This window comes from Morus notabilis, unplaced genomic scaffold (genome assembly GCF_000414095.1).
Source record: "Morus notabilis unplaced genomic scaffold, ASM41409v2 Scaffold2295, whole genome shotgun sequence".
In the NCBI taxonomy this organism is placed as follows: domain Eukaryota; kingdom Viridiplantae; phylum Streptophyta; class Magnoliopsida; order Rosales; family Moraceae; genus Morus; species Morus notabilis.
In genome coordinates, this window is record NW_010366587.1 from 73,138 (window position 1) to 100,248 (window position 27,111).

The window sequence follows — 27,111 nt, forward strand, 5'->3', positions numbered from 1 at the left end:
CTAAGCCGACCATCGTTACGGGTATGGCCCCAAAAGCTTTTTTTTTTTTTTTTTTTGGGTGAACTTGTTTGTTTTGTGCGAAAATGTGATGGAAAATAAAAGGATTGTTTTGTTGGGAAAACTTTTGGTTGCCTGTTTGGACATTCCAGTTGGAATACGGAAAATAGATTCTTTATTGGAGAAATTTGGAAAAAACGACATGAAATGGAAAATCAACAAAAACCATGAGAAGTGAAAAACGACAATAAAATAATAAACTACGCTTTATAGGGAAAACGACTATAATATAGAAAAACGACAACCACATAAAACAGCTGTTGCCAGTGAAATGACGACATCTAACAACATCAACCCGGAAATCTAAGAACATGAAGATTGGGGAATTTTCTCTCAGAAAAAGTAAAAAAGAACGTGACATGCAAAACGAAAACATGCAACAACAACGACCGCCAAAACGACATTGACCAAAAAACAAACAACAATACGATGGCATAAGTATTACCTCAACAGAGACAATAACCTATTATAAACTACAAGCTAAGCAACGAACGACATTAAGAAGTAAAGAATGAAAAAGGCAAGGACTAAGAACCACATCGAACAAAAACGACAATGACCACAGAAACAACACTATGCGTGAAGAACAATACAATGGTATTAACAAAACAACCACAACATATTCATTTATGAACAAACGCCATTACTAGAACTGTAGAAGAAACTACCCCCTGAACTTTGTATCTTGTTTTAACATTTAGGGGGTGTTTTGAACCACGTTTTACACTTTAAGTGGTGAAATGAGTCCTTTTTAAAATTCAGAGAGTATGTTGAAACAAGTACAAAGTTCGAAGGCCATTTATGAAATTAATCCAAATGAACAATTAAATCAACACAAAAGCCACTAACAAACCATGAAACGAGATAAGCTAGGAAAGCAACAAAACATGAAAAACGACATTAGACTAAAGAACGAGAAAAACCTAAAAGAGTGACTTAACATTGTTTTAAAAACAAAAAAGACGAGATGAATCCTAAATTTTCCGTTCTTTTTTTTTCCCTCTTCTTTCTTTGTTTTTGTTTTTGTTTTGTTTTTATTTTTTATTTTTTTTTTATTTTCAACACCGCTTGGAATATGGAGTCACTGTTTTTTTGTTTGGGGGCTAAAAGTGAACTCAGGGACCTAAAATGAAGAGATCTGCGAGTGTAGAGTAGAATATTTGTAACTTCTGGTTGTCTTTTTAAATTAGTAACTTGCAAGTAAACACCGATAAGACATAATATATAATTGCTTCAAAGTACGAAGTCAATTGGTTTGGTTGCATTGAGGTTACTGAGACAAATTATCAAAATCTGTAGGATGTCTAATTTATTGCCTAAAAATTGAAAAAGAGAGTGAAGTAGAAATACAGGAAATTATACTAAACAAACAGGACTGTTGAATTCCATTAATGACTCTTGAATGCTGTTTGTTTGTGGGAATGAGCAGCTTAGAGATCTTTGATCATGTGGAGTTCGACAAATGGGTTGAGAAGGCCATAGCTCCTGCTATAGAGCCCAGCTTGAAACTCTATGAACAAGTCCTCAGTTTGGGATTTAAAGTTTTCTTGCTCACCGGTCGAGCTGAACGACACAGGAAAGTTACCGTCGAGAATTTGATCAACACCGGTTTTCGGTATTGGGACAAGCTTATACTAAGGTGAAAATCGAAACTTTTTTTTGCCCTTTTTGCCCCTTATAGTTCTACTTTGTTCTTGTTCTTATATAAATATATATATATATATATATGTGTGTGTGTGTGTAAAACGTTGTTAGTGTGCTTAAATATCTAGTGCCATATGACTGTGGACACACAAATGCTAAAAGTAAGATCCAGCTTTGCATAAATGATGCAGAGGAACAAGTACTGGCGGGGCATCAAATTACAGGATCCTAGTGCCATGTTTTCTAAATTATGATTTTTTTTAGTGCTTTAATAATACTTTAGCAAGCTTTTCATAATTACGAGCACCCGAGTATCCTATAACGATTATAAAGTATAGGAGAATAGGCATTATTTACACACTTTTCGTAGTTTAGTTTGTAAGTCTACAATACATTCCAAAATTTTAGTATGCACGTGCATTTCTATAAATTTAAAAAAAAAAAAGACAAAGGTTGTTTCTAAACTCAACTAATTAGATTTGAGCCGCAGATGCACCTCAAAAAGATTAGGCTGTAGCCTAATTCTAATGTATACTTTGTACTAGTTATCTGATGATAGGATAGAGAATCAAAAAATAACTATAACGACTGAGGAACGTGTTTGCTTTTGGTGAAAGGAAAAGCATTATTCTGAATGTCCTACTCATAATGATTTCTTAATATTTTCTCAATGATTCGTCGTCATCATCATCATTCATCAGCATTCCGACCTCTTACGTACCAAATACTTAGTTAGAAATGATTGAAATTAGATGGACCTGTATTTCAACATGATAAAAAGTTGGTAATGTTGTTCTTTGTACAAAAATGTGCCTTCGTTTCATGCATGTACACAACATTGGCATGTACAACAGTTTGCTTTCACTAAGGACCCACCTTAACCTTTGGCTTTTAAAATCTTAAAATGAACCCAAATATATTATGCAACTAATATACTTGATCAACTAGGGTAACATACTTTGGTTGTAAATTTGTACTGTTTTTTTCTGTTTAGCTAATTGAGGAAAAAAAAAAAAAAAGGGTTCTGTTCAATTATTTTATCAGAATGACTTCAGATACTCCATGTGAGATTTACCAGTGATCTTTGTTTATTGGGATGGGGAAATACCAAATAATTGCAATACCTATATGTATTATGCTCATAACGTACAAACAGTAAAAGTGAAGAAACTCATCATACATAAAATAAAAAATAAATAAATAAATAAATTAACAAATTATGATTCCTATTTTGACATTTTCTTCTCCTGTTAAGTTTCCTTTCTGTTCTGCTTCTTTTACGCACCCTTATAGTCTAATAATGAAGTAAGTTGAAAGCTTGCAATTAAAGTTTTGGTGGATGTTACAAAAGTTTTCAAGTTTGTGGCAATCAATTTCTCTACCCACTTGATCATTTACACCCACCTTTGAATCCTATGTTTCTGATGTTTTATAGGGGCCCTGATGACCATGGGAAATTAGCAGTATTATACAAATCAGAGAAGATAAGTGAAATGGAAAGAGAAGGATATAGAATTCTTGGGAACTCTGGAGACCAATGGAGTGATTTGCTGGGCACCCGAATGTCCACCCGTTCATTCAAGCTTCCTAATCCAATGTATTATATTGCCTAATAATTACTAATAGATAATTCATTTACAAGTGTAGAGGTCTAAATAATTGCCTTTGACACAAAGCATTAGCCTCTTCATGAAGTTGTTGAACTTATTTAACCAATTATTGACATACCATAAACTGAAAAAGAAAATTTATTGAATAATAAAAAATGATGGTCAACAAGCTTTCAAATACTGTTATGCATATACAACTTTTTTCCATGTATAAAAGCATCAAGGACACACGCATGCAAAGTAGTGTATATGTGCTTGGTGAGTCACAAGCCAATTTATATTCTTGGCTCATCATTATTGTTGTTATTATTAGTATTTTTTTATGACATAGGACCACAACTGGGCACGTATAGTCCCAATTGCAATAGAACCTCCAATGATTTTTGTCTCGTGAGCTGGTATTTATCTAACACTGGTTGATGTAGGACCGAGTAGGATAGAAGAACATATATAGAATTTAAAGAGAGAACATAATCAATAAGTAGAAACAGAATCAAGATAGAGAAGAATAATCAAGAGAGAGATAGAAATCCTAAAAGTGTAAGAACTCAAAAGGGAGAAATCAATAATCTTAATATCATTAACCATCCAAAGTCTGAATGAACATAACAATCACTAATCTATTTATAGAGAATGAAATTCTAATCCTATTGTAAAAAGGAGATAAATATAAATAAATTTAAAATAATAAAAAGATAAATACAATCCTAAATTGAATTTAAATTTTAAATATCCTACTCTAATTCGTCATCATTCTCCCCGGATTGAAGAAACTCGACTCCAGCGAGTTTTAAACAGGAAAGAATAATGAAGAAACAATTTGAAAAGCAAGAAATCTCTCAACCTTAATATTGGATTCTGAAACGAGCCATCAGTGCTTGTAAGTTGATTTAGTAGACATTCCAACTGTAGAGAAAACATCAAGAACACTCGAGGCTTCTGATCACATGGTTAAGGAACAATTCTACCTCATTGAAAATTAATTCTATAATCAAATTAGAAGGAAATTTAAGTAAATATGCATTAGATCCACTGTCAACAACCGATTCGGAAGAATTGGATTCAATGATTTTTGGCGGAGGTGACTCATCAACAATAGGCTCAGGACAAGGAGTATCAATAATTTTGTTTTTTTTTTGCATCATCACTCTCAATAGATGGGTTGGGAACAATAGAAATTGGGGAAGGGAGAATAGGCTAAGACATATAGGCTTTTTCTTTTGGTTTAGCCGGTTTCAAGATCAAAATTTTTTCATGCAGTCTAAAAACATATTGATTCCCTTCAACATATCTCACATCATGATCATCAACCCAAGGAAGTCCTAACAAAATCTGTATGGATGAAGGACATCACAATTAACATATTGCTCATAAGGACCAAATTTAAAAGGTAATAGATATCTTTCAGTGACTACAAAATAATCTTTATCTTTCTAATATATCTGTTGACAATGTTTTTCCAACAACTCGTGATTACCTCCCCGGAAACGCTCACGGTTGCACTAACCACAAGATCAAGTAACAAGCAGTAAAGTAATGTAGAAGAGACAAGGATTTTATAGTGGTTCGGCAATAATTTTGTGCCTAATCCACTTGTGCATGCACTATTTTCTCAGATGTTTACAAACTCTCTCTGTAATATCAATAGTGTCTAACCCCTTTCTGGGTTTCTTTTGTTCTATTTATAGGCCTCTACCCGGATTACACATTCCCGGCTCCCAAGGAGGAAGCCATCGTCTGTTCTCGATCCTCGTGAGGGTAGGTGAGTTTTCATGATGACTTTTCATGGAAATACGGCTGACCTTCTCAACCTGCCGCTTGACCTCCTGACTTCTGCAGTAGCAGTCGGATCAGTACTTCCCTCCTCGGGTTGACATGACTCCTGGCAAAAAGGACCGACAATGTTCCCTCGATGCCGCGGTCTCAATATGTAGAGCCCTCGCCCGGCGCCTCTCCTCTTGCGCTATCTCTCGACGTATAGGGCACGTTTGCTTGGCCTTACCCTCGATGCCAATAGCTGGTCCTCCGCGCGGGAGTCCTCGGCGTCGGTCGTTCGCAGGAATGGTTGATGTCTCGACTATGGTGTAACAATATCCAAAACGGTCTAGAATGAGGCTCAGTTTGAATCTTCAAACGATTGACAATTTAGTTGACACAACATTAATCTCACTACGCTCGTCAATAACAAGTTTGCAATGTGTATCATTGACCGAGATATAAGTGTGAAAATAAGCAATGCAATTTATAACTCGCACATCATCTTCCGTTTGTTGATAGTAATCTTCAATTGTATAGGTAATATGGTGAAAAATTCATGATTTTTTTTTTAAATGGATCGAACACACATTATTCAATTACCAACTAATAAAATTATAGAAAAAATTTTCAAAACAAAGATAAAAAAATTTTACCACCACAAAATTGATGGAATCACGGTAGAAGGCAAAAGCTTTGCTAAGTCTTCACAATATAAATAAATTTTAAAAAATAAAAAGATAAATATAATTCTAAATTGAATTTAAATATTAAAATATCCTACTTTAGGTCCCTGTCTTGTGTTCTCAGTGGGGAAGAAAAGTGGTGTGATATGTAGCTTTCATTAAAAAAAAAAAAAGAAAAATCATATGCATTGAAGGATTTATCTAAAATTTGGCATTTATTGCAGATTATTGACGAGGATAAGGTTTAATTAGTACTTATTAAACCAGGTCATGGGTCATAAATAACTTTGGAGTTAAATCACCTGCTCAATTTGATGTTAAAATTAGTGTCTAACTAACGATTTCATGTTACATCATTTAAAAAATCTGAAATGCTTTTTAACTCAAATTTTTATGTTTTAATATTTAACACTCTTAAATAACATGGTAAAATGTGATTAGTTTAATACCATTTGAGACGTTAAAAATTAGATAAATAACTTGAATCTCCTCCCAACCCGAACTTCATAAAACTAGGGTGGTTCACACGAAGGAGGGTCACCACGAGCAAGCACTTAATAGTAGGCCATTTATATTATCATTATGTTGCCACAACAACAATAATCATCATAATTTGTGGTAATCATGTAAGGCATACCTAACTATATTTCTTTCGCTTTTGACCCGGTTGGCATTATATTGAAACAATAATATTGTTAACCATCCATAATCCTATTGTATGGAAATATAAGATTATAGGATGTGACAAGATTGAATACATCAGTATAATAAGCTGATGCAGATTTACAACTGGGAGTGTTTTGAAGAGCTTTATGCTTTTTTTTTTAATAAGCTTTATGCTTTTGTTGTTACGTGTTATTATCATTATTGGGTTTTTTTTTTTCAGCTTTTTGTGGGCTCATATTGATACGATTCAGATATGCTCAACGCATTTTATTAGAAATATGTAACAGAAAGCGATTAACCAGCTAACTAAGTTAGTTAGCTTATGGTTACCAAACTAATCTTATGTATAAAATATGAAATGTGTTACGAGGAGAATGAGGTTGAGATTTTTATGTGCCGCTTGGTTTGGTTTGGTCATGTGATACACTGGAATATTTGCTTCCTGATTGCCCACTTGACTGGATGATACAAAATTTGTAAGCACATATGTGTGGTTGCTGGGGAAACAAGAAACCAAGGTCAATCAAATTATGATTACAGAGAGAGAGAGAGAGAGAGAGAGAGAGAGAGAGAGAGAGAGAGAGAGAGAGAGAGAGAGAGAGAGAGAGAGAGAGAGAGAGAGAGAAATAAATTCAAAAATGTATAATAATTTATATGATACCCTTTATCATATAAAAATAGTACATTGAACTACAAATGAAGCGATATTATGCTATCACCAATAATTACTCGGCAAATTATGGCAATGGATTTAGTAGTTCCTACAGAGAGAGAGAGAGAGAGAGAGAGAGAAATAAATTCAAGAATGTATAATAATTTATATGATCCCCTTTATCATATAAAAATAGTACATTGAACTACAAATGAAGCGATATTATGCTGTCACCAATAATTACTTTGCAAATTATGGCAATGGATTTAGTAGTTCCTACTTCTTTAGTGCCTTAAGCTTGAAACTTTCAAATAATTTATGGAAAGAAAATCCATTTCAACTCCAAAAAAAAAAAAAAAAAAAAGATACGGGAAATTCATTGAGATTAAGAAACGTGGAATTGTCGTGAGACAATGTATACAATTTTAGAAGGAAAAAAGACAACTTCCAAATATGAAAACTACTGTTATAATTTAAAGCAAAAAAGTTGGGAATAATCCCAAGGAACCAGGTTTTTTCCTTTTTGTCCTAAAAAATGGAAATAAACTCGCACGTAAAAGAACTTTTTTATTCTGAGAGAAAATATTTACAAAGCGTGAAAACGACACACAGGTTTCTATTGCAGATAACATGACATTAATAAACAACCGGTTTTATCAAAATACTTGAATGAAATGATGAAGGGAAAGCTAATGTATTTTGGATTCCACAAAAGAAAGAGTACACATAAAAAGATAGCTTTTTAACAAAACTTTTATAGTTGATGAAAATATCAAATCAACCCCCAAAAAAAAAAACCAAATCTAGCAGATAGAAATACAACGAATCACTAAACGAACAAAGAAAAAATAGAAACTAATTAGGATAAAAACCATTGTTAGAGCAAACAAAAAATAAGAAAAATCTACAAGGCAAAACATCAAAACACTTGAAGAATCCGATGACACTTAATACTGCTGGGGGAAAAACGGAAGAATAGACGATTGGTTGACATACACAACTTGGTGGCTGCTGTGACTAATGACATACACACCATTATAGGACAAGCCTTCCCTTAATTCGATCCGACAGCCCTCCTAATCTACAGATTGCGCAAAACCCATTCCCGAACTCAACTTCAGACGACGACCATGTAGATGAAATTTGGTGGCCATTGGTCTAACAATATACTAAAATCTCTGTTCAAGAACACACTGCTCTTCCTCTCTCACTTGCTCAATTTTGCTTTCTAGGGTTGCTCCACACACTATATACAGTAGAATTGGCTAGTTCTACATAATAAGAAAATAAAACTAAAAAAGAAAAAAAAATGACTATGCATATTGCATATTTGAATAAATTTGTAAATGTCAAATACTACTCTTTTCTTTTTCTATAAAAAACATTGCTTGGAATGTCAAGTACTGGTTGACACATCCGTTTAGTACTACAGATAAATAGGATCTAAAATATTTCATCTTAGGAGAGTTTTTTTTTTTTTTTTTTTTTTTTTTCAAATTCAGAATATATGAAGTACCCATGTGGTTCATAAATTTGAATAGAAAGTTATTGAACTTATCAAACATAACGATGAAGATTATTTTGATAACCCAATTCGACCTGGTGGACTTGGGAGGGCCATGGATGTCCGGCACTTTTAATTTGCGACAGACCATCATACCTCACGTGGTAGCAAGGGTCCCACCCTTTGATTTTGATGAGGAAGATGACCAAAGCATCACTCGGTAGTCGTGGGTCCCTTAAACAACTCACAATCAACGCCGTTTATTATTCTTTTATTTTTGCAACTACTCTATTCTTTTCCGTTCTTTTTTTTTTTTTTTTTTTTTTGTGTTGGGACTAAATACAGAAAAATGAGACATATTTTTTAAAGTGTATGAGTACATATTTTTTCTCATCACTCTTAATTAATAACTTTTTTGTCAAATAATTATATTAGTTAAAATAATATTAATCAACGTTAAAGGGTAAAATTTAGACCAATGCACTCTATAAGAATAAGTTCAACAGTTTTACTAAATTTGAAAAAGAAAAAATCTTTACCCCCTTTTTAACTTTTTTTTTGGGAAAATTTAATATTAGTACATTGTGTTTTAACATAATTATTTTTTTAGTACCGTGTGTTTTTAGTAATTTTAAATTAGTACATCGATGTTTTAGAAAATCATTTTTAGTACCTTAGGGTCATTTTTTGAATTGTAAAATGTCAAAGTTGCCCTTATCATTAATTAACTGAAAAACTAATAACAAATTTAGAAAAATTATGAATTTTTTTAAACATTTAAAAATAAAAAATAAAAAATAATGCTTTAAATTAACGATAATTTTTCAAGAATTTTTCTAATTTTATTAGTTTTTGGTAAAATAATGAAAATAATAAATTTTACATTTTACATTCGAAAAAATGACTTTAAGGTACTAAAAAATAATTTTTTAAAACGTCAATGTACAACACAAGATATAAAAAGACAATTATGCTAAAACACAGAGTACCAATAAGAAATTTCCTTTTTTTTGGACACCATCTTTTACCAAATTTTACAACTTAGACTATTCCATTGAGACACCTTCCTCTTACGTATTATTAATCTCAACTCTCAACCCTGATCTTATAATTTTATATTGACCTTTGGAGTAACTAACTGCATAATTGACTCATTAACTGTTCACCACCTTTTTTTGCCTTCAAAATTGATTAGTTGCATCTAATTTCAACTTTCGAGTTTCGCTAAATGCATCCAATCTATAATAATTTGTTGGGTGCGCTTCAAAGACAGCTAAGCTTAAGCCATAAATTAAGCAACTTCAAAAAAAATTTTAAAGTCCAGACCACGGACCACCGAATGTATATAGATGTTCGCTTTTCTTTTTTAAAATCAAATGCTAATATCTTAATATTTCATCATAAACGACATGGATTCTTCCTTTCGAACTGGGAGACCAAAAACGATAGAACTAGAAGGTAGAGATATATTTCTCTTTCTAATCTCACCACTTTCTACCAGAAAAAGAATAAAATTTTGAGTTTCTCACAGTGCTATCAATAGTATTAATTTTTGACTGTTACATCATATTAAAATTACATTAAATTAAAAAAAATATGCATAACGATAATTTCTGATACATGTAGGGTCAATTTTTTGAATATTAAATCTAGTTAAAATCAAATCATATTGAAAAAAAATACTTAGAACAAAAGTTTTTAATATAGATCTAATGTACATTTTCTTTAGGATCTACCAAAAAAAAAAACTTTTTTTTTTTTGGTTGCTGGAAGGATAAAGTTAGATCCAATAATCAAAAGATAGATGACCGCAACATATTGGCTTATGTGATGAGACATTTCTTCTTCATCATAGATGAAAAGTATAAAGTATAAGCTCATTACCAAGGAGTATAAGTTAAGAAACTTTTATCCGTGCACAAACAAAGTTGGGATATTTTGTATATTTAAAGAAAAAGGACTTTGGAGCTGGAAGAGAAGGAAAGTCCATAATAATCATATATAGAAATAGAATCAAATCCATCTATATAACACAAATATACGGTGAACGACAGTCAAATAAAAACATCACATGGAATAGATCTGTCTCTTACTAGATTCAGCCAGCGTATATTTGCTCTCCTTTTTCTCCCCTTTCATTTCACATGTACAAGTCTCCTTCCACCAATGGTCCAATTCCATACTCCAATTCCCTCTTAAATAACTTGTACCATTTTTTTTCTGTTTTTCCTCTCTCTCTCTCTCTTAAAAAAATAAAAAAACTAAAAAATCTTGGGTTCCCCACTCTAACAAAGTACCATTCCATCTTTCATCCTCTTGTCTTCTCCTCCTTGTGGTCTCCAAAATCCATGTCCAATGGAAAAATTACAATAATCCCATGTTTCTCTCCTAATCTCAAACTCCAAGAATGTGCTAAATCCATCCCTTCTTCAAGCTTGTCACATAATGAAGAACACCCAGATGCTCAAACTGATTCTTGTCCTAACTTCAACCACAACTTTCATATTCTTCATCCTCTTCATCTACTTCTACTGCAAAAGAGCCTCAAAAAAAGAGCTTGAAGAGGACATAGAGAAGACTGATAAGTACAGCAAACATGGAGGAGATCATAATGGTGTCCAAGGAGATGATGAAGAATTGTTGGTGACTTTTCAAGGTGGTGAGGACCTCTCAATCTGTGACATACTTGATGCTCCTGGCGAAGTCATTGGAAAATCCAACTATGGCACTCTTTACAAGGCCTTTCTACAGAGTAGCAATTCTGTAAGGCTTCTGAGGTTTCTTAGGCCGGTTTGTACAACAAGAGGTGAAGATTTTGAGCAAGTTATTCGGTCTCTAGGGAGTGTAAGACATCCCAACTTGGTGTCTCTTCTGGGATTTTATGCAGGGCCAAGGGGTGAGAAGCTTCTGGTTCATCCCTTTCTCAGGCGTGGCAATTTGTCTCACTTCATTAGAGGTAATTTTAATATTTCTCTTCTCCTAAAAATGTGATCGTTTGCTTAACTCTAGTTTCTTTGGATAGAAAAAGGATTGTTCTTGTTACTGTTTATCAAAGTAGATTATATGGATCTCTGGAATCTTAAGCAGAAATTCAAATGAGAGAGTCAAAAATAACTAGAAAGAATTTGTAAAAGAAAGGAAAACAGGGGAGCTGGAATAAGACAGAATGGAATTGAAGCTGTTTAACTGCTTTGGATCAAAATGGGAACTGAAAAAACATGAACTTTTCTCAAATGGGTCAAGATTTCTTTCTCAGAAATCTCAAAAAGTAGTTAATTTTGTTACAGTTTTCCTTATCATTTCACTTCCATTTTTTGAATCACTGAGATTTCCGTCAATGCTATAAGTGCCATCTTGACCGGGGAAGAGGGTATTGGCGTGTTACTGTGAGAGTGATCTGAGTCTGAGACGTCCTTGTGAAACTCAGAGACGGTTCTTTTTTTTTTTTTTTTTTTTTTTTTTTTTTCCCCCAAATTTTTTTTTTTTGTCTCTCTTTTTTTGTAATTTTTTTTTTGCTTTTCACTTTTTCTTTATACACATGCTCTAAAAGATTACGAACTTGCCTAAGACCATTTGGTCGAGTGAATACTGGGAGTTTGGATGGGGTGGAGGCATTGTAAGAGGTTGCAGGTTCGATCTCGCCTTGCTATAAAAACAATTTACCAATTTCTTGTTTTCAATCACAGAATGCAATCATGAGGCACAGAAGTGGGCCACAATATACAAGATCTCTGTTGGCATAGCCAAAGGCCTTGATCATCTCCACTCTGGCCCTGAAAAGCCAATAATTCACGGCAATCTCAAGTCGAAAAACATACTCCTCGATCGCCATTTTCAACCTCACATCTCAGATTCCGGTATACACCTTCTCCTGAACCCGACTGCTGGCCAAGAAATCCTCGAATCCTTAGCCTCTCAGGGCTATAAAGCCCCTGAGCTGATCAAAATGAAGGAGGCTTGTGAAGTGACTGACATTTACAGTCTTGGGGTAATCTATCTTGAGTTGCTTACTGGGAAGGAACCAGTCAATGAGAACCCGACAACACCGGAAGAGGATTTCTACTTGCCGAATTTCTTGCGAAACGCGGTTCTTGGGCACAGAATTGCGGACTTGTTCCATCCGAACATACTTCTCACCAGTTCTGGCACTGATGATGAACAAGTCCCGGTTAGCGAAGAGCGGATTCTCAAATTCTTTCAGCTCGCAATGGCTTGCTGTTCTCCATCACCTTCTCTGAGACCAAACATCAAACAGGTTCTATGGAAGCTGGAGGAGATAGGAAAATGATGACTTGGTCATGAAGAAAATTTCTCTTCTTCAACATCTTCATGATTCAACAAGACATGAAAAACAACAACAAGATGCTGCTGACAATTTACGTGTACAGATAGGAAAACCATAAAATGTGGAAAGAAAGAAAGGAATAGTCTTGAAGCAGAAAAGGTTGAAAATTTTGAACACCCAACAAGGGAATTGTTGGATTCTTGATGTTGATGTTTACTAAGGAGAGGTAAAACACAAAAGGGTAACAGAAACAAATGTGACTCACTCACTTTAGCCATCCAAAAAAGTCCATAGAACATGTTAATTGGGTTGTTTTGTTTGTCGGGATTTAAGATCTCCCTATTCTATTGGCAAGGGATCAGAAGCGTGAAATGGTAAAATTCCTTGGTCCCAACTTTTTTGGCCAAGTAGTGTTAGCTCAAGCATGAAGTGGGATCTTTTGGCAATTTCTCAAAATGTATGGAACTTCAGTTTTGCTTTTGACAATTAATTTATATATATATATATATATACATTTTATTGTTTCACAATTATGGATGTGTCATCAGTTCCCATGCTTCTCATAGAATTCTAGGCAAAAACGTAACAGCTTTCCCCAAGACTTGAAATTGGGGCGACTCCAGATTTCCGTGTTAAACCCCATGTGATGGTTTGCAAGTCAGTTTGTTCTCATCTATAAAGCTCACCACATTTTTTGTTTTCTAAACACATTCTTAGCTGTACATTGAATTGATTCCAAAGAAAACTTCCATTTATTTATGAAATGCCATTTTCTCTCTTCTATCTTAAAGACTAAAAATCAATATATTTATATCTCTTGCTTCAAAATCTGTAGGTGGAGCGGAGAAAAAGAGAGGTTGCGTGGGGGTGTGAATGGTCTGGGTCCAACTATGAGAGATCGCTATCTATTAATCTATTATATATGGCTCATATAAAGCTTACCACATTTTTTGTTTTCTAAACACATTCTTAGCCGTACATTGAATTGATTCCAAAGAAAACTTCCATTTATTTATGAAATGCCATTTTCTCTCTTCTATCTGAAAGACTAAAAATCAATATATTTATATCTCTTGCTTCAAAATCTGTAGGTGGAGGGGAGAAAAAGAGAGGTTGCGTGGGGGTGTGAATGGTCTGGGTCCAACTATGAGAGATCGCTATCTATTAATCTATTATATATGGCTCATTAAATTCTAAAGTGAGCTGGATAAGCAGTTAAGCACCACTAAAAAATTGTGACAAAAGAGGGAAAAAAAAAAAAAAAAAAGAAGAAAAAATGTCACGTCCTTTTTAGTCAAAGTTGCATTGCGCTTTCTACGCCTTAATGGGCTTTGGTCCTTCCCAGGCTGAAGCAATAATTAAAGCATAAAATATCAAAAAATGTGGCAAAAGATGAGATGTACATATATATTGTTGCAACAAGTAAACGTTTATCAATTAAAACCCCTTTTTTCTTTTCCTTTTCTTTTTACTGGTGACTTTTTCTTTTTCAGTTTCACCTTTCTTGGACAGTGATTCTGCTCCAAGTAGCATGATAAAATTGCCTCCGGAAACACTAAGCAAATGAGCACCTTTTTTTCTTTAATTTCTTTATAATCCAAAGAAGCTCTAACCATTGCTTTCCACTCACTATTATGCAAAGATTGATTTTGGCTCCCAACACTTGTGTTGTTTTGTCGTGGGAGGGAATGGAAGTAGTCCCTCCTATACATGAGTACTACAGAAATAGGAAACAATTAATAATTTGGTTTCAAAGTCAGATGAGGGAATAAGAATAGCATGACAAAAATTTGAAACATTCTTTGATATGATATGAAAAATACTTCACTAGTAGAAAACAATTTTAAACCGTTAAATTTGTATTTTTAAGTGTAATTAAATTGTCATAGTTTCTTTTATTTAATATAATTATGATAATCTAACTATTCAAAATTGTATTCATAAAATATTTATTCATATTTCATGGCTATCTTACCACGATATTCTCTCAAAAATTAAATTGATTCTGAGATCTAAATGGGTTAAAAAAAAAAAAAAGAGATTCAAAGTGGTGATTAGTCAACTTTAGTTTCTTATATAAATTGTAATTAAATTTCACTGAGCGAGGCTTGGGAAACAGTTCAAAGCACTAACATTCAAAATCAACCCCCACATAGTTTTTAACTTTTTTTTTTTTTTTTTTTCAGGATTCTGAAACCTAAAACTCAGTTTCTTTTTTAACTGTTAGATTAATTTTTTAACGGTTAGATTTATACAAATATGTATTAAAGATTTACAGTCACATAAAACTATTCTTACTATAAATCTGACTGTTAAAAAAATAATCTAACAATATGGAGCATTTTTTGAGGTTCCACAATCCCCTTTTTCACTCTTCACGAAAATGGGAAATAGATTTGTCGCCACTTGTTTATTAACGACTCAATGTCCATAGGAACCGCCATAAATTTCCAAGCTACAACTGAACAAAGATACAGATGGACCATAAAAAATTGGTGGCTTCAATAAATATGTATTCTACATGATGTCCTACAATATTTTATCAATTTCCAACATCAATGCCACAAATGTGAAACTCATTAAAACGTTGTCATTCATTAATAAAAGCAAAAGAACATAGAGAGGAGATTGATAGATACGAGTGAATGATGATTGATATATGGCACCACAAACAGTTGAGCGCACTTACTATTCAATAGAAATCTAATAATCACATGGTTGGTCGATAAGATTTTTATTTTCTTATATTCTAATCAATTTATTCTGTTAGCATAGAGATGTATTAAAGATATTAAAAGTCAAGACGCAACAAAAGCTAATGCCTTTTTGAATATTGTGTAATTTAGTAGAGGTATAGCAATGCTTATGCTACAAAAGATACTTTCTTTTTTTTTTTTTTCTTTTTTTTTTAAGGATGATTACAACTAAATATTTTTATTCTGTTGTCTACCTAACTGAGTGACATGCCGTTTAAAATGAAAAGCTATATGCCGTTTTTAGGCCCAAAGGACACCCTATTATATTTCTAAGCGACAACAAATGTCTTTAGCAAAAAAACGACAAAAATTTTTCTGGATAAACATGTCGTTTGGAATGGAAAACGAACTCATAAAGACATGAACGACATAGACTTATAAACCACATATGTTTTTAACATGAACTGAAACAGCTTGTCCATGACAAACGACATTTCATATTTCGTTTTGGAAAGGAGAGTAAAGTTTCCTAGAACGACATATCGTTTCTTATCATAAACGACATTATTTTTTTTTTTTTTAAAGAGAAGAAAGTGTCGTTTCTATTTAGAAAACCGGAAACTAATATATATATATATATATATATATATATATATGATAACGACGTTCTGTTTATAAACGATAGTCATCATGTCAGTTTGTACATATATGGTTACTTAAATTAAACAACAATATTGCCCTTAAGAAAACAATTAAACGATAACAAATATCAAGAGGATTAACTCTATGACGTTTTTCAACACAAGCGGAGGCGAAATTATGGACAACAATTGAGAGTACATTTACTAAGGGTCGTTTGGTTCGCGGGGATAATATTATTCCCTATATCTACCCCACCCTGGGTAAGAATGAAAGGGTATTTTACACATTTACCCCAAACTTATATAGTTTTAGCAATTGGCTCCTTTAGCTTTTAATTTTGACAAGTTACCCTCTCAATTTGTAAACTTGTTGCAATATGTCCCATTTTGACAATAGTTGTGTTAAATTAGTGTTGAAAAAGCCATTCGACAGAAAATTTTAACAGCTCGATTCAAATGTGACATAAATCTTTCAATTTCTCAACTTTTGATCCTTTACATCTAACAAAAAATTTGAGCAAATTTAGTAAAACTTAGTAAAATGGGGCATATTGTAACATTTTTGTAAGTTTGAGGGGTTTATTGCCAAAATTAAAAGTGTAGAGAACAATTTGCTTAATCACGATAAGTTCAGGGGTAATTGTCTAAAAACCCAAAATGAAAACCTCAAATGTTTGAACAACTGGAAATTCAAGAGACAAAAACGGTAAGTGGGTAGGCTCAAAAAAGCATTAGAGAGCAAAATGTTTGAATGGATTTGTTCCGTTTTATGCCTAAATAACATAATAAAATTAACAATATACTTGTTGTGTCAAGATTCCCAAAAAGGGAAATAATTATAAGTCTTCTAAGAATGAGAAAGAAAGAAATTCTAGTAATATTCACATGTTATTACAAATCCCTTACATCACTCATTTGACTTGGTAGCAATTTCCTTTGTTACTTTCCACTCTATAATTGCAGAATGAAGAGTGTAATTTGGTATGAGAATCTTGCTTGGCAATGGTAAATTTGTCATGGGCGATGTATCATTCATTTCAAGCCATACCTGTGCGGCTTTACGATCATAAGTATATCCATCCGCAGCAACATATGGACCATTCATTACATCCTAATTCAAACAAAAAATAAAAATAAAAATGATCAGTAAATAGAAATCTCTAAAGGAAGAACGTTGAATATTTCCAATAGAATATTATACAAATATAGGAATTACCTTAAGAATTGGAAAAATGAAATGGTTAGGAGGTGGTGGAAAATGTACTTTGCTGAATCTTTGGCCTTATCAGCAACCTCTTTCAATCTCTGCAGTGTAGGGAGCACTTGATTTTACAAATCAGGCCTATCTCTACGTCGAAGCTCGACACAACTTAGTCCCTAACTCTGCAAATATTTTCGTCTCTTCGACTGGCCAATTCCCCGCATTTTGATCCACAATGTCCATTAGATTACCATCAGGTACAGCAGTTTCCACAACATGGGCTTGTGCAATTGCTGGCTTTGCGGTCAGGAGCTGTAAAATCACCATTCCAAAAGCATGGACATCGGATTTTGGAGAGATCAAGCCCGTCCTTTGATACTCGATCCAATGTAGCAGAGTGTCGCCACAGGCCCCGTGTCCCTATACATGGTTGAGATGGATAAAATCCCAGTAAGAAAATTCCTTTCAGTGCTTTAAAAGCAAAGTTATAAACAAAACACCTGCAAACAAGACAGAAATTGAATACCAAAAATTTAAAAGCCCAGAAAGGTATTCAACGTGCACATATCCGGGATTTCTTGAAGTCAACAATAAAAAGCTTCAAGCTTGCTGAAACAAGCAATCCAACTCTTGAAGAACAGCATGATTCGGACACGAAAGAGCCATTTCATTGAATAGCTGGGAAAAACAAAAAGAAAAAAAAAATAAAACGGACACATTTTTTTAAAAAAAATTCCTATCAAACGATGAAAACGGACAAGTTTCTTTTTTTAGATATTATAAGCGGACGTTTGATTCATAAATTCAGAATCACAATTCAGAATCATTCTTGTTTTACGTGTATTTTTTATGAAAGAAAAATACTATAAAAAATTATAAATTATAATTTAAAATCAGGGACGAATACAGAAAATAAACATCCTCTAAAAGAGATTTCGTTAATAGGGGTCAAAAGAAATGCCAAAACAACCGCAGAAAGTCATATCCAGCACAAATATGGGAACATCTAATAAATTAAAACAACCAAAACAGTTGGAAATGTTGGAATATTTGTATGGGCTAGCACAAATCATACAAATATGTCACAAAATTAGAGCATAATTTTATGAACAATTACATTAAAATATAATTTATGCATGATATTATATCAAGTACCATAATGTGATGGATAATTTAATTTATAATGTGTTGGAGGCTCTTACATTCACTCTCTTTAAATATTTAACGGAAATAGTAGGAAATAGGCTAATATGAAAAGCTTAAGAAAGTATAAAAGCTAATTTTTAGTTATAAAAATTAATAGGCCATAACTTGTTAAGTTATGGTTCATAACCAGATAAGTTATGAATAAATTTGTCAAGTTATGGTTCATAACTAGATAAGTTATGAATAAATTTGTCAAGTTATGGTTCATAACTAGATAAGTTATGGACAATAACTTGTCAAGTTATAGTTCATAACCAGACAAATTATGGACGAAAATAATAATTTAACCTATTTATTAACTTATATAAACTATTAACGTATTAATTTTAATTCATCTCATATCTTGACATATTTTTCTTTTTCTTTCAATATTTAATCAGCTCATTGGTCAAATTCTCACTCCATCCAAATTTTGGTTAAAGCCCAACAAGGCCCATATACTTATTGTTGCAGACAAACATAAAAGTTTTGTTCTCCTTTTTTGTGTGTGGTCCGAACGTGGCTGGTTAAAAGAGGGGAGCAAGAGGAGAGTTCAAAAACACTTCAAGCTCCTTTTGGTGTTCTCAGGTTGCTGATCGGATTCCGACTGGCTGTTAGTGATTTTCGGCGACCATGAGCGACCTTGTTCCGTTGTCAAATGGAGAGTAATCTTAGAACCATTACTTTTATATATGCTTTTAGCCTATACCGGCTCTCTCAGGCCCAACTTTTTGAAACACACGTGCCATGGGACCCACTCACCCAGTCCCAGCTAAGTAGATTTTTTAAGGTTATTTATTATTTAAAATTTTAATTTGAGTTAAAAATTTAATTTTATGTAAAGATTTTTTCTTATAATTAAAAATTAAGTGTGATTATTTTTAAAAAAATTTTATTGTAAAAAAAACTCTAATTTTAAGACGTGTTTAGTAAGAAAATTCATATTCTGAATCAAATTATAATTTATAATTTATTATAATATTTTTTTTATAAAAAATACATATAAATTAAAAATAATTTTAATATCATAATTCTAATTTACTAACTAAACATCTCCTAAACTTGATTACTTTGACCTAAACTTGATTACTTTGACCCTGAGGAATGGCAGTAGTGGTGTACAGTTGTGTAGTAGTAGTCGTGGTAAGTAAGCGTGTCGTTCGATGACTAGTATTTTGAGCAGAGGGTGCACTCGATTGCTGAGAACAACGGCTCTGGACTCCACGCAATTCCCAACAAACCATCTCAGAAGAAGACTCGTGAGCAGTCATCGTTTTCTCAGAGCTTCCATGGATGCTTCTTCTAGGGCATCATCAGGCGGAGTGGTGCGCTTCCCTCTGTCGTCCACCTCTTCTCTCGTCATCCAGAGAGGAGACATCACCAAGTGGTTCGTCGACGGCTCCACCGACGCCATAGTCAGTACCTCCTCTCTTTTCCTTTTCCCCTTCTTAATTTCATCGCACATCGGCGATTTTCCAGATTATTGGATTTTGGCTTAGTTTCTGCTCTCTTAGCTCTCTGTTTGTTTGCCGAGAAATGCTAGGAAAATAGAAGGTCGCTAAAGAGTTGGTATTTCTATGGTTTTCGAGTCTTCGGGAGGAAAGCCCTTACTTGATAAGCGTGTTAAAGTCGTTTTGAACTGCTTTATACCTTTTTGGAAATAGTGCCTGTAATGTGTTAGACCTATTTACCTTTAACAATAAACAGATAGAAAACATAATCTTAAAAATCACTCTTATCTGTTGTTATCTTTTGTAAATCAAAAGATATTTATAGCTATTGTTAACCTTAATTTTGCGGTACATATTATTGTACTTGTCGAGGAAAAGGTAATAGGGATCCTTTATCTGTACTCCGATTTGGCATTTCGATAATGGAATATTTTCGGCGGATAGATTAATCCGGCAAATGAGCGAATGCTTGGAGGTGGCGGCGCAGACGGAGGTAATTTCACCATAATTTTCTTACTGCAAATTAAAATTATATATGAACTTAATATAGCTTTTGGTGAATTTAATATCTTTTTATTTGTTCTAGCCATACACAGGGCTGCTGGACCAGATCTTCTGCAAGCATGTTATGGTGTTCCAGAAGTTAGTCCCGGAGTTCGCTGCCCCACCGGAGAAGCTAGGATTACCCCGTAAACAAACATCTTTTACTCCTCTTCTTTTGCTCCTAATTTATGCTATTATTTTGTGTTTTTGTCCTAAAGCAGATGTTATAATATTAACATGTTGTAGTAAACTTGCACAGAGGTTTTAGGTTGCCTGTTGCTCATGTGGTTTTCACCGTTGGACCCATGTACAATGGAAGGAGTACTGCTGAAGCCGCTCTGAGAAACACGTACAGGTAGGAATGGCGTTTATTGCTTTTACTGGTTTTCTATTAGGTAAATCTTTGGCTCCTAAATGAATCCATGTTTTTTGTGCACAATTTGATTACAGAAACAGCTTGAAGATTGCCAAGGAGAACAACATCCAATATATTGCATTTCCAGCCATATCTTGTGGTGTCTATGGGTAAGTTTCATGCAATCAACAGCAGCTACATATGACAAGGAATTATAATAAAAGTAAAACAGAATCGATTTCGGATCGTACAATCTGCAACTAGCTCGTTTAAGTATTTGCTTAAAGTGAATATGTTAATTCACCGTGTCTTCGGATTGTTGATTGTACTTTCAGATACCCCTATGATGAAGCTTCCACAGTAGCTATATCGACTATTAAAGAGTTTGCAAATGGCATTAAAGAGGTATTTTCTTTTTGTATGTTGGTTTCTTGATATGAGCCTCATTAAGGACATTTATTTGGATTTCTCTTGATAGTCTAATTCTACAGTGTCAGTCTTGTTCTTAAAACAAACACAGAAATTGAATAAAGTGATTCATGTCCGATGAGCGGTAGAAATCTTTTTGAAACTTAAAAGAGTTTATATAATGCTGTTCGCAGGTGCACTTCGTTCTTTTCCAAGAAGACATCTACAGTGTTTGGTTGAACAAGGCAAATGAATTGCTCAAGGCTTGATATGCCTCATCATCTGCTAGTTCGCAAATACATTGAACTTCCTATTAGTGTGTGTTTGTATGTATGCAGAACTGTTCATGTATCGAATCAGAAGCCTATGAAAATCAAATGTGGAACTAGTTGATTAAGCATAAGATGTCTTTCAGCTACCAACGTGGTTTGAGTCGGAGTTTCTGCCAAGTTTTTCCTTCCTGTGGATCAAGTGATGTCTTGTAACTTTGTTTGAATTATATACAACCGTTTGTAAAACCTTCTTGTGATATGCTTGACGTGAAAAGTTTACGATGCTTTTGGTATGTGATACAAATTAAGAATGAGTGCTTGTTGTTTCGTCCACGTGTTAGCCGACATCATGGTGATATTATAACGAGCTTAAATCCTCAAATCCTCACCCGTCTATTGGATTTGTTCTCGGTAGTAACCTGATGAAAGGAACCTTTCCTCTCAACCGCTGTATAGAAATGGTACATTCCAAGATGTGAAATGGGAGAGAAGGGATCTAATAATTATGGTAACAAAAAGAATTGAGCTAAAAACACTTCTTTAATTTACTTACTGTGGAATACATGATATGTAGACAACGACAAGGTAACCTCCGTTGGGGAAAAATTACTTTTTTAAAATCTCATGGTTTTGGATCAAGTCATAGCCATCGCTACTTCCGAGTAACAAACCCCTTAATCGCGTTTGTAACCGCTTGATCTTAACGATGGTTTGCAAATAGCACTGACGAGGCATTTCTATTGCAGAATAGAAAATAATCCAATAGTATAAGCAGGCAAGAGAAGATGTCCAGATGACATCTCAATTATCAAACTCTGCCGCTGCACAGCTCTATAATGCATCTAAATGATAAGAACTATGAATCTTTATCATTGGACAAATTGCGTGGCAGTCTGCTGAAGACACTCTCATCCACTATTTTGTAGTGCTTAGAGAACTGTTTTTGGATCATCCCATAATACCTATCCACAGGTTCATCATATTTGTTGTACAAGGACGGTATTGTGATCAATAAGATGGTTCCTGTCGCCATTAAAATAGGCAAAAATATAAATTTTAGTATCGAACCCAAATGGGAATGTTAAGAAAATCAATTTCATCAACAAAAAAAAAATCAATTTCAAATGGGAAAACATAAACAGGAAGAACATACATAATGTCGCCACACATATATTCAGATGAAAGTCAATGGAAAGGATGATATGCATGCCAAGATAAAAAATTCGAAAGAAAGAGAAGAAGCTGCCAATGACTGACAAGAGCCACAAATAGACCACCACCTGTGCAAAGAAAAAAAGAAAAAAGAAAAAAAAAAGTAAGATACTTTTGCCACACCTGAACCATAGGCCTAATTCCCAATGAAGATAAAATTCTAATGGGAGCAAAACGTTAGATTATAGATCTGAAAGAGATATATCTGATTACTTCACTAGTCATGCAGGGATTTAGTCTCACTATATAGTTGTTATTTGATACCAGCCACAAAAACAAAACATAGCAAAGCTCCCACTCAAACTAGGTAACTTCTAAACTGCAAAACCAAAATTATCTGGGACAGTTTCTTAAGCACAAGCTCATTTGGTTCATGTTCAAATTGAATTTTATGAATTTAAATTAGTCGAAAGTAGAGGGCACTAGAATACTCATTCCATCACCTCTTATTCAAAAACACTAAATAAATCAGATCCATTACTACAAAGTAAAGGTAGAAAAGGAGAATATCTTGTTCCACCGCATCAAGATGTTGTTTTCCCTTCTAATACCCATTTCAATTTCTCCTCTTCCACACTTCAACACTCTCTCACACATACTACCAAATGCATTTTTGCATCCTAAATCTACTTTCCAAGTACTCAGTTTTCAGATGGGAAACCAAATGACCTAAATATTTCATCGACTCAAACGGTTAGACGCACCAGGCAAGTAATAGTGGTAGACTGATCCCTCGGGCAATAGCATAACAGGGAGATGCTTCCAAGACTTTTAGAGTGTGTTCGGGAGGGAGGAAAAGTGGAAGAAACCCCGGGAAGATTAATGGAAGTATTTTAGGACCATTAGTTGCTGGTAAGAAGGATCAGAGGAGGGAATGGATTGGCTAAGGGATTCAAAATCCTGCAAAGAACTCTATTTTGATCCTCGATTTCGAGTACTTAATCAGGCTATAGTTTCAAATTACTTTATTATCGTCTTTTTTTTTCTTTTTGGAGTAACTACCCATTGTTATTGACGGAAACCGAACCAACTAAATGGGTAAAAAAAAGGAATTGTGCAAATAATTTTTCTTCCCTACTCTTGATTTTCTATATGGAAAAGGGGAAGCTTTTTCTATTTCTTATCTTCCATTTTAACCAAACACCCTAAGAAAAAGGATCTCTCTTCCTTTCTATGTCCTTCACCTAGGTTATCTACCTCTTCTTCCTTCCAATTGTATATCCCTCCAACCAAACAAGGCCTTAGAAGTAGTATATGTAATAGTAATACAAACATAGATAGACCTTGAAGAAAAAGTCTAAAATCCTTGCCGAGAGCGATATCATGAGCCATAAGCAGCACATTGTTGATTTTCACACGAAACGATGCTGCGGCATTGTTAACCATTTCCTCTGACAGTTCTAGCTCCGGCAATGTGTGTAGTTGTCTATTCAAAGAAAGAAAACACAATTAGAAATTCATGGTAAAATGACCAAATTGTGAACAACAATTAGTAGAGATAAAAATAGGTTGAATATCCATACTTGTTTCTAAAAGCAGAGTAGTTAGCACGAAGAAATAATAGGACGACCAAAATCAGCAAAACGTCTGAACAGATCGTTAAGAACGATAATCCAGATCGCTCGAAAAGAATCCAAGCAACAGTGGAAACAACAATGACACCAAAAGAAACATGTCACCTCTTCCATAACAAGACATCAGCAGCTAAAATGAAAGAGATTGAGAGATAAAGGATAAGTAAAATAAGAATGAAATGCGTGGTACATAAAATAACGGGGCCTAAGAGTACTTTGAGAGTTTCACACTTGTAATTTGGTTGTTCCAATTTTATAGAGAGGGTGTTGCCATTTTTCAAAGTAACGAGAGAGGTTGGAGAAAACATAGATCACTATTGCTATTTTCTCTTATAATTTTCATCAAAGTAAGTTGTAGTAGTGCTTGAAACTTGAAAATGGACGTAGCTCTCAGGTGAGCCACTAACGTTGTGTGTTCTTGTTAAAATCCATTTCTTTAGTCATCCTCTTATTACTCTTGGTCTTGGCTAAAGAATTAGCACGACTAATTCTTAAGACCGAGTTCGAGCCACACTAAAAGGACCCGACTTTTCGACCAATGAAGGTCAAATGATTAACCTTGGAATTCAATCATTTGAGACAACATTAATCCGCATAACCGTAGCTATGTATGAGATTATGCAACAACACAAACATTCAATTGTATTGATTTATCACCTGAGATAATATGTAATAATTGAAACAAATAATTGCATTGACCACAGAATTAAGCTTTCAAAACCAATTAATACATATATAAATCCCAAATTACCCAAAAGAACATTAAGGGACAGAAAACCCACAAACCCAGAAATCAGGAAAGCCTGTAATAATAAGGGAAAAAAAAAGTAAGGATCTGTTGTTACCTATTCCAGAACCCATTGAAGAAGAAGTGTTATTGGTGGCCTTTCTTCCATCGCCATCTCCTTCCGTGTTGATGTTGTTCTTGTCTTGTGAATTTTCCATCAAACGACAACACCCACTGACAGCAAATCCAGCTTTCGATACTGTGCCACTAGTTTCCAAAACTTTTGGGTCCGAGATTGTTTGGGAAATTGAAATGGGCAACTTTTGTTACGTGATCGAACAGAGTTCAAAGTTGTTGGGATCTGGATTGTTCAAAAGGGTTTGTACCCAAAAGTGTTTTCTAGGAAAGGATACGTGTATTCGAAAGATAAGAACGACAGCTTATCAGTTGTCAGAAACTCAATAATTAGGAAAGTGGGGGGAGAATAATATTAAGAACACTAATTTAAATTTAAATTTTTTTTATTTAAGTAACAGTTGAATTGTTATTTTTTTATTAGTAGGTATATAAAATATTATTACGTTAATTAATAAAAGAAATTATATTTATTAATAAAAAATAATAATTTATACTCATTAATAAATACATAAAAATTAAAATTTGAATTGATGCTTCTAGTATTACTCATCTAAGAGTGGGTTTTGATAGCCTAATTCATGCTTTTGCAATTCTTATTTGGCAAATTCTACAGTGCAACTCTCATTTTTACTCCACAAGTAAAATACTACTTTTTTAACCGTTAGACTTAATTTTTTAATAATTAAATTTATATAGATTAGTATTAAAAATTTATAACGTGCTACGTAAAATTGTTATTGTTACAGACTTGACTGTTAAAAAATTAATCCAACATAAAAATACAATGCTTCACCGGTGAATTTACACCATAAAAGCTCCCTTCTCATTTTTGTTTTATTTAGATTATTATTATTTATTATTTTTAACTCGGGGATGATTTTTTGAATATTGCAAAGTACAATCAAGGATAACATGTATAAAACCATTAAATGATAAGTCGATGACGATTTATTAGAGCTTTCACTAAGTTTTTATAGATTAATTTTCATCGTTTATTGTAAGCTTAAAATTATGTCTCTCATTAATCTGTCAAGTATTGATTGAACTGATATGACTTTAGAATCGATGATAGCACTGGCCACATTTGTTTATCAAGTGGATGTTGATTGGGAGTGTGAGTATACCACTGATCCTTTTCGTTTGGCCACCCATTACAAAGTTTTTGTCCAAAGTTTTAGTAATTTCATGGAAAGCCCGCAGCGATAAAATGAAACTTTATTTCTTTTTCCAGTTATATCCCTTCCATATTAGAATATAGCATAATTGAATCAAATTTAATTTTCTCAAAATAACAGCCAAATAATCAATACAAATAAACTAATAAACTTTAGGACGCGTTTGAAATTCGTTTTAAAATGATTTTATTTTTGTATGAAAATAAAAATGAAAACGTTTTCAATCTCAGACAGAAATCATTTTTGAAAATGTGTTTGGTAGTTTTATCAAGATATTATTTTCAGTATAAAAAAAAACCTATTAATGTCTTTCTCTCTCTCTGCTCGAGAGAGGAGAAAACAAAAACAAAAAATGAAAAACGACCAAAAATCGTTTTTCATTTCTCTCTTATTTTACACTAAACTAAAAAAATCATTTTCATTTCTGATTTTTGTCTTTATTGCGCCAAACACCGTTTTAAAAACGTTTTCATTTTTTCTTTCTTGAAAAACAAAAACAGAATCAATTCCAAACACGGCCTTAGTGTTCGAGTTTTCGTCTAAATTTCTATGCGTAAAAGGATATAGCCAAACAGCCATCATCGGTGTACAAATTTCATTTTTATTTTATTCCAATCTCATGGTACACAAGCAAAAAAAAAAAAAAAAAAAAGAATGCCACCAAAAGAAAAATA

The 27,111-nt window shown here is 33.5% G+C and overlaps 3 protein-coding genes and 1 pseudogene across 3 annotated transcripts in view; 3 read left to right on the forward strand and 1 right to left on the reverse strand.

The window, feature by feature from the left end:
* The window catches only part of LOC21386960 (acid phosphatase 1), a 4,313-nt gene extending 827 nt beyond the window's left edge, over positions 1-3,486 (forward strand). The window contains exons 2-4 of the mRNA XM_024173927.1: positions 6-21; positions 1,487-1,696; positions 3,137-3,486. Coding sequence (XP_024029695.1) covers positions 6-21; positions 1,487-1,696; positions 3,137-3,314 — 404 coding nt within the window. The 3' untranslated portion in view covers positions 3,315-3,486. The remainder of the gene's footprint in view (positions 1-5; positions 22-1,486; positions 1,697-3,136) is intronic.
* A 7,293-nt stretch (positions 3,487-10,779) lies between these two features.
* Positions 10,780-13,315, forward strand: LOC21386961 (putative kinase-like protein TMKL1). The gene is made up of 2 exons (XM_010110812.2): positions 10,780-11,530; positions 12,261-13,315. Exons 1-2 carry the CDS (start codon positions 11,020-11,022, stop codon positions 12,860-12,862), a joined length of 1,113 nt encoding a protein of 370 aa, XP_010109114.1. The 5' UTR covers positions 10,780-11,019; the 3' UTR covers positions 12,863-13,315.
* A 6,390-nt stretch (positions 13,316-19,705) lies between these two features.
* LOC21386963 (macro domain-containing protein VPA0103) lies at positions 19,706-21,868 on the forward strand. The gene is made up of 7 exons (XM_010110814.2): positions 19,706-19,997; positions 20,478-20,526; positions 20,620-20,722; positions 20,836-20,931; positions 21,027-21,101; positions 21,267-21,336; positions 21,534-21,868. The coding sequence occupies exons 1-7, from the start codon at positions 19,746-19,748 to the stop codon at positions 21,606-21,608; spliced, it is 720 nt and encodes a 239-aa protein (XP_010109116.2). The 5' UTR covers positions 19,706-19,745; the 3' UTR covers positions 21,609-21,868.
* A 599-nt stretch (positions 21,869-22,467) lies between these two features.
* Positions 22,468-24,543, reverse strand: LOC21386964 (annotated as a pseudogene).
* Positions 24,544-27,111: the final 2,568 nt, after the last annotated feature.

What these genes read in the sequence shown, in the direction of transcription:
- LOC21386961 (XM_010110812.2), top strand. Translation starts at nt 11,020, where the DNA reads ATGAAGAACACCCAGATGCTCAAACTGATTCTTGTCCTAACTTCAACC. An exon ending in TTTGTCTCACTTCATTAGAG is followed by an intron (nt 11,531 to 12,260) that starts GTAATTTTAATA and finishes TTTCAATCACAG; the next exon opens with AATGCAATCATGAGGCACAG.
- LOC21386963 (XM_010110814.2), top strand. Translation starts at nt 19,746, where the DNA reads ATGACTAGTATTTTGAGCAGAGGGTGCACTCGATTGCTGAGAACAACG. An exon ending in AGGTGGCGGCGCAGACGGAG is followed by an intron (nt 20,527 to 20,619) that starts GTAATTTCACCA and finishes TATTTGTTCTAG; the next exon opens with CCATACACAGGGCTGCTGGA. An exon ending in GCTCTGAGAAACACGTACAG is followed by an intron (nt 20,932 to 21,026) that starts GTAGGAATGGCG and finishes ATTTGATTACAG; the next exon opens with AAACAGCTTGAAGATTGCCA.